At 42.6% G+C, this 20,439-nt stretch overlaps 1 protein-coding gene across 1 annotated transcript in view; it reads left to right on the top strand.

The window, feature by feature from the left end:
• CPNE4 (copine 4) overlaps window positions 1–20,439 on the top strand; it is a 172,476-nt gene that overhangs the window by 59,382 nt on the left and 92,655 nt on the right. Inside the window, exons 2-3 of the mRNA XM_061374972.1 lie at window positions 12,275–12,454; window positions 19,467–19,538. Of these exons, the coding sequence (XP_061230956.1) occupies window positions 12,275–12,454; window positions 19,467–19,538 (252 nt within the window). The remainder of the gene's footprint in view (window positions 1–12,274; window positions 12,455–19,466; window positions 19,539–20,439) is intronic.

The raw sequence follows: 20,439 nt of genomic DNA, 5'->3' as shown, positions 1-20,439 counted from the left end.
TGGTAAAGGCTCCATCCCTGGCAGCATTCAAGGCCGGGTTGGATGGGGCTTGGAGCAACCTGGTCTAGTGTGAGGTGTCCCTTCCCAAGGCAGAGGGTTGGAACTGGATGGTCTTACGGTCCTTTCCAACCCAAACCATTCTATGGTTCTGTGAATTAATTGATATAAATAGGGTGCTTTTGGAGATGCAGGTGGAAGTGCTGAATTGTGGGGAGGGGTTCTTCACACAAATGAATTACTGAAGACATTCAGAGTTATTTTGCTAAGACATGACATAACTCTGGGTACAGTCTTGCATCTGCTAAGGCACCTGATAAAGTAGCAGATCAACTGCTGCAGAGTATATATTGCACATGAGGAAATCCTTTTTTGAGCTCTCTTATGCACAGGGAAACTTCCTTATTTTTCTGTCCCTATGGCCTCAAATAACAACTTACTAAAACTTCGGAGAAACCAACTCCTTTGAAAATTCCAGCTCTAAAGTAATGCCATCAGTAGGATGATATTGAATCATTACGGAGCATGAATAATTCACACTGAATAAGCCTGTATTTACAACATGTAGAACATGATAGTAGGAAACAGGAATAGATACATGGACTACTTTCACTTAATGGAAGTACCCACAAGACTCCACTTGTCTTTTAGAATCAATTCTTGCTCTCATCAGTTGAAAAAGTCAACACTTTGCATCCTTGCTGTTGTGGTTCTAGGGGTGGGTTTGATGTGCTCTGCACACCTGAATCTGCTTCACAGCTATATGTATACCAACCAGTTTTTTGCATACCATGAATGTAAGAGGGACTGATGTATATTTGTGCTGTATGTACGTGATGTATGTCAGGCATATTATTTACAAGCAACTGGAAGTCCTAACACTTTCCAGGAGAGCCTGCAACCATTACAACAAACAGCTTTGTGCTGCTTATTGCTCAGTGGGATTCTGTGGGCAAGTCAGATTTAGTAAAAGTAGGTCCCTGTATGTAGCACATCCCTGGCTGCAGTCATTCTTGAGGAAGGGAGAGTTGTGGTCATGTCAGATTAAGGTTTGGTTAGGCTTCATGTATGCCAGGCTTGATTACAAGGTTTTTGTTTTCCAGAAGTCATTTTGGAATAGATGTTCCCAGGCAAATACAGGAACCATAACTCAGTGATACCCTTCAAGAATAATGAAAACCAAAGAGCTTCCAAGTCACGAGTCTGATAAGATGCTGTCTCCAAAACTGTAATACAGCTTAACTAAGCTTGCTGTCTACTTCTAATCAGTTACTTGTGGACTATTCAGTGCCAGCATGTGTGCTTGTGGGTGTAATGGGGCTGGAAAACAAAAGCCATCTCCTATTTCCCTGGGTTTTGTAGTAGCGCACAGAGAGGCATCCACTGCTGTTCTGGGTAGCGAGCAGATCAAGCTGTTAGGCTGCTGTGGTTTGAGCAAATGGCAACCCCACTGACAAGCTTTATAACGTGCATGTGTGAAAGGAAAGAATGAATGAGAGTTGCTTTGAATGGACATGAGTCCTAAGAAATCTGTTATAATTATGGTCCAAGTGTCCCGGTTGTGTGGGATGACTTGAGCTGGCTTAAATGGGCCTGATTAAAGTCTTGCTTCTATATAAATGGAAAAGCCTGGTGTAGCAGTGTATGTTTTGTGTAATAGTGCATTGCCTTCCTGCTGCTAATGCCTCGATGATATAATTGATTTAGCAGTTTAATTACAACATTAAAAGTAAATTAATAAATCTTTAATTACGAGTGCATCATTAGCAAATGAATTTCTTAAACTAACTACTTGACTAGGCCTGTATCAATTGACATAATTCATTAACCTATATGAGAATCCATATTAGTTATGCTTAACTTACCTGAGTGTATGAGGCAGGAGATCTTTCTCAGTATAAATAAATTATCAAATCACTATTTATAGTCAGTTAATTAAAGAGCAAATTACTGAAGCAGTGTAGATTTCCTACTTAGTGTAACGCAGTCCTACTGATACCCAGTGAGCAAAGGATCATCCCTCACTTAATGTTTCTCCCCTTCCAATTACCTGCATCTTCCTGAGGAGTGGAATGATGCCAGATTGCTGTCCCTGTGCCCACCATGCACTCTTCCCTTTGCAGACTCACGTGCTGCTCAGCAGCTGCACTTCTGTTTGACTGGGCAGACACTACAGCACGTTTGGCAAACTTCTCAATCTCTTGCCCTCCAGAACATCAGGCAAAGAAGAAACACGTCTGTAACTGTTGTGGAAGCCCAGTGCCCAGGGTGTGAGATTACCTAAAGGGGGCAATACTGACCATTAATTCTGCAAGTCCATTTCAGACTGATGAAAGGTGCAATTAGGAAACAAATACTTTTCATTAGAATCAGTTTGAATTCATTTCTGTGTATGCTACAGCAGAATCTGATTGTTTGAGTACACTGTTCTGACAGGCTGAGAACATTGGGGCTGTTCAGCCTGGAGAAGGAAAGTTGTGTGGAGACCTCAGAGCAGCTTCCAGTGTCTGAAGGGGGCTACAAGGATGCTGAAGAGGGACTCTTCGTCAGGAACTGTAGCACTAGGACAAGGGGTGATGGGTTCAAACTGAAACAGGGGGAGTTCAGGTTATAAGGAAGAAGCTCTTCCCTGTGAGGGTGATGAAGTGCTGGTACAGGGTGCCCAGAGAAGCCCCATCCCTGGCAATGTTCAAGGCCAGGTTGGGCATAGCCTTGGGCAACATGGTCTAGTGTGAGGTGTCCCTGCCCATGGCAGGGGGTTGGAACTGTATGATCTTAAGGTCCTTTCCAACCCAAACCATTCTGTGATTCTGTGATCTGGTAATGAACTAGGGATTCCCAAGCAATAGCATTTGAGAGAAGCAGCCTTCGGGTACTTTCCGCATTTTCAATCACATTCCAACCGCAGTAACAGTATTTTTCATTGCTGCTGCACAGGCAAGGTCATGCATTGCATTGTGAATCGAAAGAATATTCAATCCAGAATTTCCTTTTGAAGAAAAGAAATTTTAGCTGATCAGGGGACATTAAAATACCATCAATATGGGGGAAAGCAGTCAAGTAATTGATGCACACCTTGATAAAAAACTGTCCCTTGCACAAAAACAAGGAAGACTGTGCTTCTTCTTCCAAGGAGACTAAAAATGAGCAACCCAAATACAGTAAACTGAAACTCCATTGGTGCAGATCTGTATTCCTAAGGCTCACTTTCTAATCTGGGGGGAAACGGTGAATTTGTGTCTGAAGAGCTTTCAGATGGCTGCTTGCTCTGACTTTCAGGCTGCTCCCAGGCACTGCACTGCTTACTAGCATTTGTGGCTAGTGGAGTGGAGCTACGTGGTACAGTATGGGAATGTTATTGTGCCCACTTAAAGGACCTTTCTTGCTCTCTACAAAAAGCCAGTGTCCTCAGAGACATGTAAATTAAGATCGAATTGCAGCTCTCAACATCAAATGAAGGTTGAGGAATAATAAATGGTGATCATTGTAGTCTTTGAACATGTGGGCTGTGTTTGGGATATAAAGGGAGATTTAGCATCCAGGCTTCAGGGCTTGGATTTTAGGTAACATTCAAGAGTTTTCAGAGAAAAAATGCTTTCTCTTTTTAATTGTAGCAGTGTAATCACATCTGGGTGGGTTACAGCACCTCATCCATGAGTTGATGCAGGTCATTATCCACTTGTGTCAATGTTTTCTGAGCGCTTGTTAAATGTGCAGGGAGCAGAGCACATGGATATCTCCTGCTACAGAGCGGTTTCTGTAGGGTCCCTCTATGTTACTTATGGCTGGGTCACAATGAGTTGACTAGCTCAGAAGAGGACTCTTTAATACCGAAGTTGCTATAGCTGCCAGTTTTGCATTGTTAAGGCTCATACCAGAATACAATACAGGGGTTTGATGTGAGTGATTCCATTCACTGTACAGGGGCACAGTGTGAGCCAGGGATGTGTTTGCAGAACGCAAGCTGGCATTTCTGCTCTGAATCAGACAAAGCAGAGACCTTGGCCTGAACCTCTGAAGTCCAGAAGATGCAGCTGGGTTATTTTCAAACCCAGCTAGGCAGAAGTTGCATCAAAGCCTCCATACTTCTTGTTCAACCTGAGTTCCTGCTCCAACAACACACGACTTCCCTGGAAAATGCTTGACTATCTCTGAACTTAGAGGCACACAACAACAAGGACTCATCCCCTGTGTTAAACCACATGTGCTAGGTGTAGTTTTTTACTGGGTGTGTATATATTGGATGGTATATGTTAGTTTTGACTGGGTATGTACGTATTAGATAGTTGACAGTTTACCACTAGGCCAAATTATACTTTTTTTGTAAAAAAATGGAAAAAATATTTTAAGTGTGATTTAATAAAAAAAAGCTATTTTAATAATATACTTTCATATGCTAATGCAAATTAATTAAAATTAATACAAACATGTTGATCTCGAATCTTTTATATGTTGTTTTGAATATTTTACATGCTTTTTCATGATAGAAGGTTTTAGTGATAGGAAATAGTGGGTCAGAAATTACCCAGATTGTGTCAATGTCATCCAACTAAAACCGCCACAGAACTGTGGCAGAACAAGACTCCCAGCGCTGACAAATGCAGATAGATTCCCATCAGCAGTGTTATTAGGAAAGCAATTAGAGATACAAGAGGATTACATGGAAGTCTATTGAGAAATTACCAGTTTTAATCTGTTTGCTTTCATTGCAGTGCACACAGTGACTAAAAATCATCACATCAACCTGAAAGATGTGGGTTTCATGGCATTAGTTTCAGTGCCCTCTAACTCCCAGAGCTATTTGAAGGAAATGGTTTTATTTCTTTCCAGAGGAGAGAAAACTAAAAGCAGTTATCTGGTGCATTGAGGGATGGTGTGACTATGCGTTAATGCATTAGTTGAGTACTTGGTTTTTTTTCTCTCATATTTGATCTTTCCTAAATGACTTTGAATGGGAGAGATACTTTGTAGTTTCCATTATCTTTATGCAACCTAGACTTACCTAGGAGGTTGATCTTCACAACAAAATGGTCCTAAAGCTCTAGAAAGTTCTGTTGTATCTTCCCCAATGATGTCTTTTGTTCCCTAAAACCGGGGATTCCCCCAACACAAGGCTTCAAAACCTGTTTAGATCCTTCTTTCTTCATACTGGGAACTGAGCATCACTCCCGTCCCAGTTGAAACTACCTCCCTGTTTGGCTCCTGAATAGCATGACCATTATTTGCCTGCCTGTATTGCACCCACAGGGTTTCTTTTGCTGCTTTTCTAACTGTGAGAGCTTAAGGTTTCTCAGGTGAGACTCTGAAATCAGTGCCTGGGAGTCTGCCAAGGACCAGTGTAGGTCCTCAGGTGCAAATATTGAGTGTCCGTCTGTACAGTGGGTGTATAATATTTTGGGTTTGAGTGGATGAGATAAACTACATCCAAATACCCATCAACAATCATACTTCTCTCTCCTATTAAGAGCTCTGAGTGTATAAGGCAAAGTCCATCCAGCAGCTTCTCAAAGAATATCCTGCCTTGGCAAGGGGTTGGTCTAGGTGATCTCCAAAGGTCCTTTCCAACCCTAACGATTCTGTGAATTTATATATAGTATATAGTATAAATTATCTGTTTCCTGCTTCAGAGCAATGAAAAGTAACTGAGAAAGTAAAAGTAATTAAGCAGAAGCCAGTCAATGGCCCTGAAAAGAGAAAGGGGCTTTCTTAATGGAGAACTTCTCAATTCAGAAATAATAATGCTTGCTTTATGGTAATTCCAGTTGTTTAGACTGGAGCCCCTTGGGGTTTGGGCTGTTTCTATGTATTAGTTTTCCCACTGCTTGAAAGCAGGTCTCTACAGCTGTGACTTGGAGGTTTACAAGCTATCTTATATATATATATATATATATGTAAATATGTATATGTAGATACATAAATAAAAGAAACTACTTGCAGGTTATTTCCAGACTGTTCACATTGACATTTTTGCTGACATGGGCAAGATTGTGCTTGGCTTTGGGCTCTACAGCCTAAAAAGAGTTAGAGACCTATTGGCTTCTTTTCACTGTTTCAAAACATCAATTAAACTGAAAGTAAGAGGTATAAATTACGGGAACCTTTGCAATGACTTTTCATTTGTTGGATAGATCTGTGATGGTGTGAAAGCACTGTTAATAATAATAATAAAGATAATTACTAACTTCCCCAGGAGCTCCCAAGCAAAGTGCAAATTGCTTTGTGTGTGGTATCAAATCTTCATGGAATGGACTCTGTCATGGTGATTTTCAGTCTTGTTAAAATTCAGATGACCTAAAACTAATGCTACCCCTTCAAAATGCTTATTTTGTCATCTCAGCTGACAAATGTGATTCTTCCCCATTTAATCAGCATTGTACAATGAGTGCCACTGAAAATACAGCCAGTCAGTTTTCCCTTGCTGTCTGTAAAATGTATAGGGAACCATGGCTGAATTTGTTGGTCTAAGAACTTGCTAAAAATCTAACAGCCACAAAAAGTGTGCTTTGGGCTGAAGAGTGGCACCACCCACTCTCCATTTCATAGAATCATAGCATAGTTCGAGTTGGAAAGGACCTTAAGATCATCCAGTTCCAACCCCAGTTTAATGGGATTTGCATGTTTCTGGCTCTTCAACAGTTGTTTGGGGTTTATTTTTCTGAAACACTTCAGGAAACGCAGCACGAGCCAAAGCTTTCAGACCATAGTTCTGTAGACCAAGGACTTTCCTGGGTTCATGACACAGCTATAGCAGCATTGACATTGGCCATGCTAATTCATGAGCCTGATAAGAATTTCCCCGGAAGCGTTGTCCCTTTGGTGAGAAGGCAGTAAGTTCTCCATGGTCTCCATGGCCCTTTCACTCTTAGCACCTCAAAGATGTCAAGTCACAACCAGTGAAAATGCGTTGCTTTTGTGCTGGTTATGTGTTTGCTGGAAACATAGTGGAGAGCAGATAGGTACCAGTTATTTGTGCGGGATGCTGAGTTCTCCACACAGCTGACCTGTGCTAAAGTGTAGCCTTGAGGTGCAAGGCTCCAGGTCCTGTAGATAATTCTGTTTCCCTTGGTCCCAAGGGCATGCTGAGAAAGCTGTCCGCCTGGAGACCAGTAACGAGTGGTGTCCCTCAGGGATCGGTGTAGGGACCGGTCTTGTTCAATGTCTTCGTCGCTGACATGGACAGTGGGATTGAGTGCACCCTCAGCAAGTTTGCCGATGACACCAAGCTGTGTGGTTCGGTTGATACGCTAGAGGGAAGGAATGCCATCCAGAGGGACCTTGACACGCTCGTGAGGTGGGCTGATGCCAACCTCATGAAGTTTAACCATGCCAAGTGCAAGGTCCTACACCTGGGTCGGAGCAATCCCAGACACAGCTACAGGCTGGGCAGAGAAGAGATTCAGAGCAGCCCTGCAGAGAAGGATTTGGGGGTGCTGGTCGATGAGAAAATGAACATGAGCCAGCTTCAGTGTGCACTTGCAGCCCAGAAAGCCAACCATATCCTGGGCTGCATCAAAAGGAGCGTGACCAGCAGGTCGAAGGAGGTGATCCTGCCCCTTTATTCTGCTCTCGTGACACCTCACCTGGAGTATTGTGTGCAGTTCTGGTGTCCTCAACATAAAAAGGACATGGATCTGTTGGAACAAGTCCAGAGGAGGGCCACAAGGATGATCAGGGGACTGGAGCACCTCCCATATAAGATTGGCTGAGAAAGTTGGGACTGTTCAGCCTGGAGAAGAGAAGGCTGCGTGGAGACCTCATAGCAGCCTTCCAGTATCTGAAGGGGGCTTATAAGGATACTGGGGATGGACTCTTCATCAGGGACTGTAGTGGTAGGACAAGGGGTAATGGGTTAAACCTTAAACAGGAGAAGTTTAGACTGGATATAAGGAGGAAATTCTTTCCTGTTAGGGTGGTGAGGCACTGGAATGGGTTGCCCAGGGAGGTTGTGAATGCTCCATCCCTGGCAGTGTTCAAGGTCAGGTTGGACAAAGCCTTGGGTGACATGGTTTAGTGTGAGGCATCCCTGCCCATGGCAGGGGGGTTGGACCTAGATGATCTTAAGGTCCTTTCCAACCCAAACTATTCTATGATTCTATAATCAGTTGAAAGCCTGGTACGGTGACAGTAAGCTTCTACCTAATCCTTATTCATCCTGCTATATGCAATAGCTTACATTTCATCTAATTTTGATAGAAGAAAAAAAGTCCTCCTGAGGCTGACTCTTTTTCCTCAACTTCACTTTTCAGCTAGCAGTTGAAGATAGAGAGGAGATAGATCCACAGCCGGGATTTTGACCATTGAATTACTTCTTTGTCACTGAAATTTCAGCTAGGCTTGTTTCCTCACTGAAATGACCGTGTGCATCCCAGTTCTGCAAAGCTCACTGCTTTTCAGTAGCTCACAGACAAAAGGCGCAGCAAACAGCTTAAGAATCCTGAATTTTAGCATTTGTCCATCTATCTTTTGAGCTTCCTTTAGTTCGATGCTGACAGCAAAGACGGGTTTGCTTCAGGAGTGATGGTGGGTCCACAGGAAAGCAGGCGGATATTTCTGCTACCTGTCCATCCACAGTGAGCTGTACAGGAAGAAAACAGCTTTCAAACCGAGCTTCCTCCAGGTTTAATGGAGAGGATTCAGAAGGCCCAAAGCAAGAGGTCCTTTTCTTCTCTGTACTTTTAAGTCCTGCTGTTGAGATGGTGCTTTACACTGCAGAGCCCTACTTTGGTGTTTGTATGTCATTCGTACTTCCCCAAGGGGAAGCTCACAGGGTGGCTGCATCCAGATGGGCCTGCCAAGTAATCCTGGCTGCTCAGCAGGGAGCCTCCTTCTGTGGAGTGACAAGGGCCAAAGAGATAAAGAGGGAAAGCAGCATGAGTCCATCCCGGGAGGTGAAGATGCAAGTCCTTTTCTCTGTATAAATTGTCCTTGAAGGGGAAGTGTGGGTAAAGCTGTACCATGAAGCAGATGTTCGGATCATGGTGTCAGATGAGGCTCTTTTTAAGGTCAATTTTAACTGTTGACACAGCCCAAAGGTGCGTGTATCTGTCAACTGTTTGCTTTGAAAATTCATTCTCCTTTAATAAATTGAAGAGATTCCTTGCTCTGGTAAAATAACAGATGGCTGAAATCTTAAAGCTGTGGGTATGACCCACGCTGGGAAATCTACCTGCCTTCAGGATTAGGTTGCCCAATAGTTTCATGTAGCACGACCAAACGTGCAAGTTTCACTTACTTATAGCATGCTGTTGTTGGACTTAAAAGCTCTCTTCTGCAAAAATAATGGAGATTTAATGTGATTGCTGGTGTTCATTGTGCTTTGGAGAGCATTCAAGCTGAGAAGTTCTGGCTTTCTGAATGTTTAGTTGATGAAGCTAGGCAAAGTAAACTGTGTTTTCTTTACGCAGTTGAGCCTCCATCACCCATGCAAATGGAAGTGCTGTTACTGATTTGGGGTGACAACGGGATTAAGGACATATGACATGAGGCTGACATCTTGTATGGATCTGTGTTTCACGTTGTCATGGAACATGACGTGGGATTTTGCTTGCAATGAAGCAGGTCCAGCAAGTAACGGAATAAGTCGTCGTAGTCAAAAACAAGTCAGCTTTTGGGGTTTTGTAATTGCCTGCATCACTGTTGATCATGTCCTCGTTGATGATTATCAGCATGAAACTGCACCTAGCAATAGTATTCTCACCGGTTTTCATTAAGGTTTCACACTTCTCCAGTGTTACTAAAGGGATGATGAAGGCTTTACAATTGAACACGAGAGCAGGAATACTCAAGAAAGGACAGCCTCTAGTGAGTGGCAGAAGTCAAACAGAGATTATAGCTTGTGTTTAGATAGCATCTTTTGACCTAGAGCATCCCAGGAGAGTTAGTGGATTTATTGAACTGCTCTCTGTTCACCACTGCTTCTTTATCATGAGTCAAAGAGAGGGAATGGAGCCAGGCTTCCCATGCTGAGGACCTGCCAGATTTTGTAGCTAGAGAGTAGGGTAACTGTGAAATACGCTGACAAAGCAGACTAGAGACAAGGTAGACTAACGGGGCTGATGCTACTGCATGCTGCTAGCTGCTGAGGCAGGCATGAAGAATTCTATGTCACTTGTGGAGCTGTTGGCATTGTTTCCTTCATGTAGATTTTTCTCACGTAATCCCGTGCTCTGACATGCAGGATTGATGTATCATCTCAATAACGTGGAAGGACTGGGGAAATGCAGTGAAATGGCTATATTTCAATACGGTGCCTCTCAAGGGAAGGACATCAGTCAATCACAGGCTAGAAAACGCAAACAGTGTCTTATCACTGTGTGACATGAAGTTCCTCATGTCCCTGTGTGCAGACCTGTGCCTCTGTTTTCAGGCACTTCACTTCCTGAGCAGTCATGTACTTAACCTGTGTTGAGCAAAGAGGTAAATCTTGCTGCGTTTCACAGTGGAGAAACACACATTCCAGCAGCAAAGTAGAAATGAGAACCGGTAACAGGGAAACTTCAGTTACTTCCTGAGGAGATCTGCCATACCAGTCAAGCAATTACAGTGACACCATTAAAGTACAAGGAATGGGTTTGGGAGATTGCTGTGGCTGCGAAGAAAGATTTAACACTGATCCTTAAAATGTTTTGATTCTTGGATCTGTTGAGGAGCTATTTCATGAGATGACTGCTGTGTTGCAAGTGCATCAAATCACTTTCCATGTAGACGAGATCTCAGGGACACCCCATTGAAATGGCCGGTTGTCTGGCACAAGAATGTTTTATTTTCTAGCAGTAATGGTGATTTCAGGTCACACTGATTGATTGCAAGTGGGGATCAAAACATTTTTGAGACAGGCTAAGCACCTGAATGAAGGTAGCTGGTATCCTTTCTCACTCATTATGCTTTGCATCACTCTTATCAGAACCATCATTTTTAGTTAGTCTGAGCAAAGATATTAAGAACTGCATTTGTAAGTAAGGCCACTTTCCTTTTTGTGGTAGTCTCATCTTGGTGTAGTCAGAGCACATTGACACAGCTGTGTGGGAAGACAGCAATGGTAGCACTGGTTTGCATCTAGTCAAGGACTGGTAGCATCTGTTTGATGATTAGCTAAAGAATTTCAGCTGTTAGAGCTGTCATCCTGACACCTTTGATGAGCACTAAAATAAATCTGTGCTACCAGGAACTGCACATTTCCCCCCCCCGCTTTTGATTTGCTTGACTCTTTGTGTCCTTGCCGATAACTAGCAAGGCTAATGCATTATAAACTCTGCAAAGCGAAGCAAGAGGCTGTCATTTTTTGCACAGCAGATGTTCCTGATCAGGAATCAGACAAAGGATCTCATCACTCTTCCTCTGAGCAATTTAATTTGTCTATTGCATAGCACAGCAGCCACCTCCTGTCTAGTGACTGATGTGCCCAAGTCCTGCTTCATTTCAGGATCAGTTCCTTTAATCTTACAGAAATACTAGGGTTTTCTGCCAGTGCCAGAGCAAAGAGAGTGGAAAAAAGGAGATTGCTTCGTTGCTTAAAGTGTCACCAAGCAAATGCATCATAATGAAAAGTAGCAAAGGCCTTCTTCAAACCTAGGAACCCAAGTACTACATTTTAAGGGAACTAGCAAGTGCTCTATGAGAACTTTTCTGAAGAAGCAGCCATATAGATTTCATGGGGTTTCTTTAGCAGTTGCAAGGCTCAGAAGTAGTGATAAGCAGCGTATAATCCATCAGATTCTTGTAATGCAATGTGGCGAGGTGGAAAAAATGATGTATTTTTAAGAAAAGTTGTTAGCTGTGGCTCCAGTTCTCCACTCCTTAATCACCCAAGTTGTCCAAAATGAGTAATTACCGGGGTTTTTGCTTGCTTGTCCACTTAGTTTCATGAAACCGTATCGCTCTGCTGCAGTTTTGCAGTGATGGATGGGTACTGCTGGACATGTAAATTCTATGGTTAGTCTATAGTTAATTTCTCAGTTATTAGTCTAGCACATGACAGTCATTTTGCCTCGCTCCTAACTCTGCCACCTGACTGATCTAGTATACCCAACCAGGGGGGCAGCCATTGCTCACCCTGCAGAGAAGGCAGCAGAACGTGCCCTTTATCTGCCAAAGACTTGCTTGAAGGGGAGCTGACCTTACCTGGTGCATGTGGCCAGCCCCACATGGAACTGCAGTGTCCACAGCCAGTCATAGCTGTCAGTCCTAGTAAATGAACACACTGTATTTGAGGAGCTCATTGGTGTTCATCACTGGTACACAGAGAAACCACTCATATGGTCTCTTTTCCACTTGGCAGGTTGACAGGACAGAAGTGATCCGGACCTGTATAAATCCCGTCTTCTCCAAGCTGTTCACAGTGGACTTCTATTTCGAAGAGGTGCAGCGGTTGCGGTTTGAAGTCCATGACATCAGCAGCAATCACAATGGGCTGAAGGAAGCAGACTTTCTTGGTGGCATGGAGTGCACTCTTGGACAAGTAGGTATCACCACTGTTTTTCCCCTCATTGCTAGTCTCCTGTACGTATGTGAAATATAGCACTTTGTTAGATGACTGATGGGTGAGATTTGTCATTCATGACAAAATTCATAGTTCATGCTTTGAACAGGATAATTAGGAACTTCTGCTGCTTTGATTTACTGCTGTAATATAGCTTCAAGTTAGCCAGTGCTATAAGAAACAGAGCATCTCCTTGGTCCCATACAGCAGAGCTCAGGCTCTTTACACCAGTGTTGAGAAATAGACTGGTTTGGAAGTAAGCTATTGTTCCTAATATTATATGGGATTTAAAGCCAGTTTCAAGTCCAAGGAATGGTTACAGTTGTACTTTATTCACACAGGGTAGTGCCTGGTGATTTGGCAAATAGAGAGATAGGGTTGGATTCATTCCAGTCATCCAGAAGTTAGGTGTCTAGACTAAGTTCCTCTTCTGATTTCCATCTGTAGTTCAGTGGAGAGAAACAGGCAGTTCTAGCTGTTCCATCACAGATTAGTCTAAATTGCCTTCAGGAGATACCTCTCTTTTCCCTTCAGTTATCAAGAGAGTCTGGACAGCTGGCTTAGAGTAGATACCTAACTTTTTAGATTAGTAAATTTGAGGGTAATGAGTCCTCTTCACAGGATCGATATCTAGAAGTCATCAGAGCCAGGTCTGCTGTCAACTCTTATATTACCGACTGGTAGCACGCTACAGTGCTCCTGGTATCACACTTTATTTCCAACTGGCAGATTTATTATGCTTTGGTCTCATAACACAAGTCCATAATGGCAATGCCAAGGATGGCCTCAGTTTCCCTGAGCTGAGTGTATATTTGCTCTCCATTCTGTGGTAGCTTGTGTGATGAGACCAAGGGATGCTTTCATCTCAATTAAACTTCGCAATACCTCCACATAAGTTTGTAACCTGAACATAGTAGCTTGGTAGGGAAGATGCTGCGAAGCTTTTGTCTCCTATTTTCTCACCTTTTGTTGTTGCTTCCTCAACCCCACTGCACATGAATCCCTTCGGTTTTCCTCCCAAGCATGCTAGGAAAAGTCCTGTTAGTGAGGGAATTAATGTGAAAAGTATTGACTAATGCTCAATGTAAAAATACCGGTGTTTAGGATGTTTACAGTGCACTATAAAGTCTGTTCTTTTTGACAGCCTACTTGTGGTCTTAATGGAAATAAGCTATCCTGTAGCACCAAGGAGAATGAGAAACAAAGGAAAAAGTTATTATCATGTTCTTCTTGCTTAATTGGCTTGAACAGGAAAGGGAAAAAATGTCATTGCTGCTGCCTGTAGCATAAATGTCTTTATAATGATTTGATCTCTAAAAATAGCACACAGCTGGGTTGGTTGCAGTGTAATTTTAATGGTAACCAAGAAAAAATAATAACAGTGTGAAATGTGTTCACAGTAATGTAGCCTGGAGGACATTTAGGCTTATTTTGGTGGGGGTTTTTTTGCCCTCCCCCCTCTAGTTTTTAAACTCTCCATCATGCTTATCATCTTGATGGCCTCCTCTGGACTTGCTGGAGGAGGTCCACATCCCTCTTGTGCTGGAGGCTCCAGAGCTGCACACAGTGCTCAAGCAGTAATATTTTAACTGCCATTTGGGGGTACCACTGTATAAAAGTGACATCTAGCTTTCATATAGATGCTTCAGATGCTATGAATCAGTTCATCCTTGGTAATGGTTTTGCAAATGTTGTCTGTAACTAAGGAGAGTAAAATCTTCCACTTCTCCTTCCCTTTTACTTTTCCCCTTTCCCAACCTTAGGAAAAGTTTTCCAGCACTCCACTCACCTGGGGGATTCCAACTGAATCCCCATCTAATCACTGAAAATTTTGTCCTTCTGTTCCTTTTTGGTTGCTCACAAGAAGTGTGGTTGTTTCAAGGGGCAGGAGGTAGATTTATTGGGTTTTTCTTATTTAGTAGGTTGGATTTTTTTATCCATCAAAGAACAATGGGGAAAAAAAAAGTCCTAGATGAACAAACACTGTGAGAAATTGAAATTGGATAGCCTAATTTCCATGGTATTCAGCTGAGATAGCAAAAGCAAGTCGTTTTCTATTTATGTTTTAGGTTTAGTTTATGTTGTATGGTATAGTTCCTTCATGTGTTCTGAGCCTCTCTAATGCTCTCATCACAATTGTTCATATTCCACAAACTTTATAAAGCACTGAGATTGCATTACTTGGTACAGCAAGGGCTCAGCCTTTCTAACTTCATTCTAACTTCATAGTTAACTCCTGAAGCACACAGGAAGGTGGCTTAGTTTGACTCTGAAGTTTCACCCAGAACTTGCAGCCTGATCTTTAAGAGTTCACCACAGTTACTTCAATGAATAATCATTTTCTGTCAAGCACTAAACAAACATGCATTGCCATGACATTCTTGATTACTGCTCAGTTGTGCCTGCAACAGCATGAAGATACAGGAACCAGCTTACATGCTGTGAGCCATCGCAGGTCTGCAGGGTGGGAATAGCCTTTGTGCCTTTTCTTCCATTGCTTACCAGGCCTGGTCTTTGCCATTTTCAAATGAGTTTTCATTCCTTGTTTGGTTTCTTATCATTTACACAAGTGTTAAAATACTGCTACAGTTCACAACTCCCTTGCTTGCTCAACTAGCATTTTGCTCTTAGTTGACTAAAGAGTGCAGAGAGTTGCAGAGATGTAAATCTTTTCCTGCCAAGAACCTTTCCAAGTATTGTTTAGAGTTCATATTTCCCATACACACATTTATGTATAAATGATATTGCAAATCTTCTTTCACTGTAATGAGTGTTATTGTTTCTTCTGTGCTTTTAATAATACGTGCCATTAGCAGATTGTGCACTTGAAAACACTGATTATTAGCTCCGTTTCAGCCATTGCAAATCCCCTTGCTCTTGAATTGGAGAAGGGCTAAAAGAGCCATGATTGCACCTGAATTAATTATATTAAAGTAGTCTGTATGGGAATATTTGCTTAATAGGCTGTTGACTGCTTCCGTGGTGCAAAAAGCATGGGACCAGTGTTCTCAGGGTGTTTGAATTCCTGAATCTCATTGGATTTCTGTATGCCTCCTGAAGTATCTGAGTACCTTTAAACAGCTGGCCTTTGATCTCCTCCAAATGAAGTTGCTCAATTCATTAGTGGGATGAATAATATACTTTATTAGATATGAATGTCATTTTTACCAGGGCTGACTCAGAGCACAAACTAATCATCAGTGCAGCACTTTCTCTAACTTCACCTATTTAAACACCTCAGGTGTCTCTTGGTTTGCTGTTGCAGCATGATCTCTGAAGCTGTAAGATTTTCAGTTCTAGATGACTATTGCCAGGAAAAGTTAATAGACTTACTTGTACAGTTTGTACTGCTTTGTTTTTACCTACATTACCTTCTTCTGTGAATGACTGTGGCAGTCTTCAGAAAAGTAATGTAAAGTTTAGTTTGCTAATATAAGGAGTTCTTATTATTATGACTAATTCTGAAAGGGCTGTTACCCCTAATTAAATTCAAAGGCCTTTTAGGCTATTGATAAGCTATTTCCTGTAACAAGCTTATTTCCTCTGGTAATAGGGATATCTTTTTTTCTCAGTATTCTATTTTGATTACCTATTTTCAGGTACAGGTCTTTAACAAAGAAAATAGGTGTAATTCATCTGTAAGTAGACTGTGAGCAGACCAGTACCATAGGGAACAAAGGATATCTTGAAGAGTGGCGAGTATGGTATAAAAAGTGTCATGTGTGATAAAACTGGCCCTTCCAAAAAGAAGGAATTGTGTGAGCAGTTAGACAGAATGAAACTGGACACATACATCTGAACTTGATGCCTTGCAGTGGATTTCTTGATACCTGTGAAGGGGTGAACTCATCAACCAAACCTTTTTCATGAGAGCAGTTATGTCACTGGAATCTGCCTACTGCCTGGTCTCTCTTCATGTTGAAATGTAGCACACTTGATGCATCTTTGGCTATCTGCCACGATTCATGTGACCTGTTTGGTGGGTTCAAAAGTGGCTGGGGCATGGGTAGAAAAACAGACACAAATCCTGCTTTGTCAAAACAGGCTAAAGGTGAACACGTGAAGAAGGAGAGAGTTTCTGCACTGGGAGGCAGAGCTACCTCAGTCCTTCATTTGGGAGATGTTATAGCTGTGAAAAAGGGCTCTTTAAGGGTTGTGCTTATTTTTAAACAAGAAGGGCAGAGCTTAAGAGAGCACGTATCATAACTACCTTTGATACGGTTATGTTCTGACTTTTGCATGTCACAGAATCCTTCTCTCACTGTAGTCATCGAATCATAGAATAATTAGGGTTGGAAAGGACCTTAAGATCATCCAGTTCCAACCCCCCTGCCATGAGCAAGGACACCTCGCTCTAAACCATCTCACCCAAGGCCTCATCCAACCTGGCCTTGAACACTGCCAGGTATGGAGCATAGTCAACTGTTGTTTAGAAAGGCAAGGTTGCTGTATTGTGCAGAGCTGTCTGCACTTGGAGGCTGAAATTTAACAAGTGCCTGTCTCACTTTTTGAATCCAAGCAATGTTGAGCACATCATGGTGCAAGCAAAAAGCCAAATAAAACAGTGACTGGAACACCAAGCACAGTGGGTTCCTCCCTGAAAATGTGGAGGACAACCCAAGAAGGCTTAAATAGCGTTCATCCTCTCACTACAAGCAGTGGGGTAGAAGCAGAGGATGCCAGTAAGGTAGACCAGTAAGATAGATGAAGCGGGTCTGGAGCATTTAATGCTTTAATAGCTGTTAATTTAACTGGAGGAGGACAACTGACACTGTATTACAAGAGTCTGAAGAATCCCCTTTGAAAAGGAACGTGTTTGTTCCAAACCAAAGTGAAAATACAGCTGATGTGAGGTTTGAAGAGTCAGTCTTGTCAGTTTAGGGTATTTACTGAGTCCATGTGAAGACACTAAAGCATATCTAATAACTGAGGCAAAATGATTGGAAAAGACAACTTCAGGGCACAGAATTAGCCCTCGCCGAAGTTTAAGGAAGGAGGAGGAGGCAGAGCTGTGGTACTGTGAAATGTAAATCACATCACAGAGAAAGGTCAAACAGGCAGAACGTGCTTCCTAGTTGGCCTCAGAAACACCACCACAGGGAGATGTACACACTGTTGTGAACAAAGTGATGCCGTGTTTAGAGAGAGCTGCTGGTTTGTAAGTGAAATGCACCGCTTGGGAAGCACATGCATAGTGTGAGCAAAACCATGAGATGATCTCAGGGAGGTTCAGTAGATGATGAGTTTGTAGTATCACAGAGGAAGGTGTGTGGACTAGCACTCCAAGAACATGAGGCTTTAAGGACACTAGTGCATGAGTTAATGGGATGCCAAAACCATGACTGAAAACTTACACTGGTCATTCTGCAGCTAGAGAGGTAGTTCGCCTGCAATTTGAAAGGATGCAAATTGAAGCAGTCCCTAAGAGGGGGGAAAATGATGCTTGTTGAATTAGAAATCCTATCAAGCCACGGAGCTGATCAGGGATCAACATTCACTGAAGGGCACTTTAATAAATGTCTAGAGAAGAATGTGCAGATTTGTGCAAGGTATGCTGGGGTTGCCTGGGGTAGAGTTCATTTTCTTCACTGTAGCTGCTATGGGGTCATGTTCTGGATCTGTGCTAGAAACAGTGTTAATAGTTCAGGGATGTTTTAGCTACTGCTGAGCAGTGCTTGCAGAGTCAAGGCCTTTTGTGCTCCTCATCCCATCCCAGCAGTGCGCAGGCTGAGGGATGCAGAAGGAGTTGGGGATACAGTCAGCTGGGGGTACAGTCAACTGACCAAAGGGATGTTCCACACCATATGACATCCTGCTCAGCAATAAAAGCTGTGGGAAGAAGGAGGAAGTGGGGGATGTTTGAACGTTTGGAGTGATGGTGTTTGTCTTCCCAAGTAACCGTTAGGTGTGATGGAGCCCTGCTGTCCTGGCGATGGCTGAACAGCCGCCTGCCTGTGGGAAGCAGTGAATGAATTCCTTGTTTTGCTTTGCTTGTCTGCACAGCTTTTGCTTTGCTTTACTGAGATAAACTGTCTTTATCTCAACCCACGAATTTTGTCACTTTTAACCTTCTGATTCTCTCCCCCATCCCACTGGAGTGTGGTGCTGAGCAGACAACTGGGGTTAGAATATGACCCAACAGCTGGTGAAAGATCCAAAAGAGGCATTTTTGGAAAGGGTATGATAACCACGTTTCTGTCCTTGATATATCAACATCATTCTAGGGGATGTTATTAGGGAAACAGTTTCCACATGTACCACTGCTCTTTGGTGGGAGATTGCGTTCCAAACTTGAGGTTGAATCATGTATAGTGTGAAGAACTCTGCGCTGAGATAAGTGAATGCATTTGAAGACAATTCAGTGTGTGTAAAAGGCATTTGGATCAAGGGAAAAATGCTAGAAAAAGGAAAAGACTGGGTGCTCCTTGCAATCCTGAAAAGCATTGGGTCTGCCACAAGAAAGTTAAGCAGTTGTGCAAGTCTATATAGCAGCAGTAACATCTGGAGAAGAATTAACACAGAGATGCTGGGAAATGATTGTTCAGCTAAGGCTGTTTGAGTATCCCAACTGGCAAGGAGGAGCCACAAAGACTTCTTCAAGCTGTGTACTGTGGAGGGAAATCTGTGCTTAACCTGGCTGTCTAAATAACTAAATGTGGGGCTCCTGTAAGAAAGTCCAGTGGGCAGAAGAGGCCAGTCTGAATAAACAATGTGAGTCATTGAAGGAGTCACTCTGTTCAAGTCTGAATAGTGTTCTTCCTATTCAGCTTGGTCGTATCTGCTTGCTTTGTCCTTCCATCGCATCCTGTCTGCAGGCTTCCCTGGGAACTTGCTTCTCAGTCGTGGTCTTAGTAACTCTGTGCTAACTCTGATCATGGATTAAGGCACTACTCTGATACCAAAAAAAAAGCAGCATAAAAATGAGATTATAATAAGCCATGTATTTACTACAGATTCGGGCTTAATTCCCTTTGTTTTGATTTTTGTGCAGATTGTTTCTCAGCGGAAGCTCTCCAAGTCCTTACTCAAACATGGGAACACAGCAGGAAAGTCATCTATAACAGTAAGTCCATCTTAAATACACTCTTGGTTTCCTGTTATGTAGAAATATCTAATGTGACTAATTCTCCCTAAAAGCTCACTCACCAGAACAACCCTTGATGGAGCGATTATTTAATAGATAATTACATTACAAGCATCTGACAAATGCTTGTAAGGAAATGACAACAGATAATGTATGATTTGCATGAAAGCTACAATACTTATTACTACTACTTTTAAGTACTTTGACAGCAGGCAAGCTGTACCACTTGATTACTTTCAATTGAAGGTCTAGAACCTTCAGAAGCTCTGTTTGACCCACTCTGACACACGCAGGAATCTGTTGTTTCTCAGCCATTGGGCTTTTTGCAGTTCCTAAAAACAAGAAACCAACAGAGCAGACACACACACATGCACCCAACAGCACCAAACGCAGAAGGGTGATGAGATTAGGTATTTTAGCTGCATTGTAATGCAATTACAGGCTGGGTAGTTATAGTCCCACGTGTATCGTGAAATCTGCAAATCAATGTATTACCTCTCTTTCATCTTCCTCTTTGCTGGCTTGTTGGGGAGATCAAGCTTGTCTGCACCGAACCTGGTATGCTTGTGACATTTGCAGCTCTGCATTAAAACAAAGACTGTAATAAAATATTCTGCTTTGGGGATCTCTTCTCTGTCGCCTCATGGGGTTGAGAAGGGCTTTTTTTCCTTGATGTGCAATTAGCCAGATGGCTTTGTTTTGGCTTGGCTGTTTAGAGTTTTTCCTGCCTTCGACCATAGAAGAGGCAGCAGACTGTGAGAGAATGCTTCCTGAGAGCCCAGGGAATCTTCTTTCTTAGATGTCTTCCTTGTTGCTTGGAGAGGAAGGGATTTGTTTTAATGCATAAGGTAAAGTCATGTTTGATCTAGGCTTGGAAAGG

The sequence above is a fragment of the Neopsephotus bourkii genome, unplaced genomic scaffold (assembly GCF_033783945.1).
Source record: "Neopsephotus bourkii isolate Nb327-2 ecotype Australia unplaced genomic scaffold, CSIRO-AGI_Nbou_v1 NB_1655, whole genome shotgun sequence".
Taxonomy (NCBI): domain Eukaryota; kingdom Metazoa; phylum Chordata; class Aves; order Psittaciformes; family Psittacidae; genus Neopsephotus; species Neopsephotus bourkii.
The sequence above is the reverse complement of the archived record's forward strand: the minus strand, read 5'-3'. Positions and strand labels throughout refer to the sequence as shown.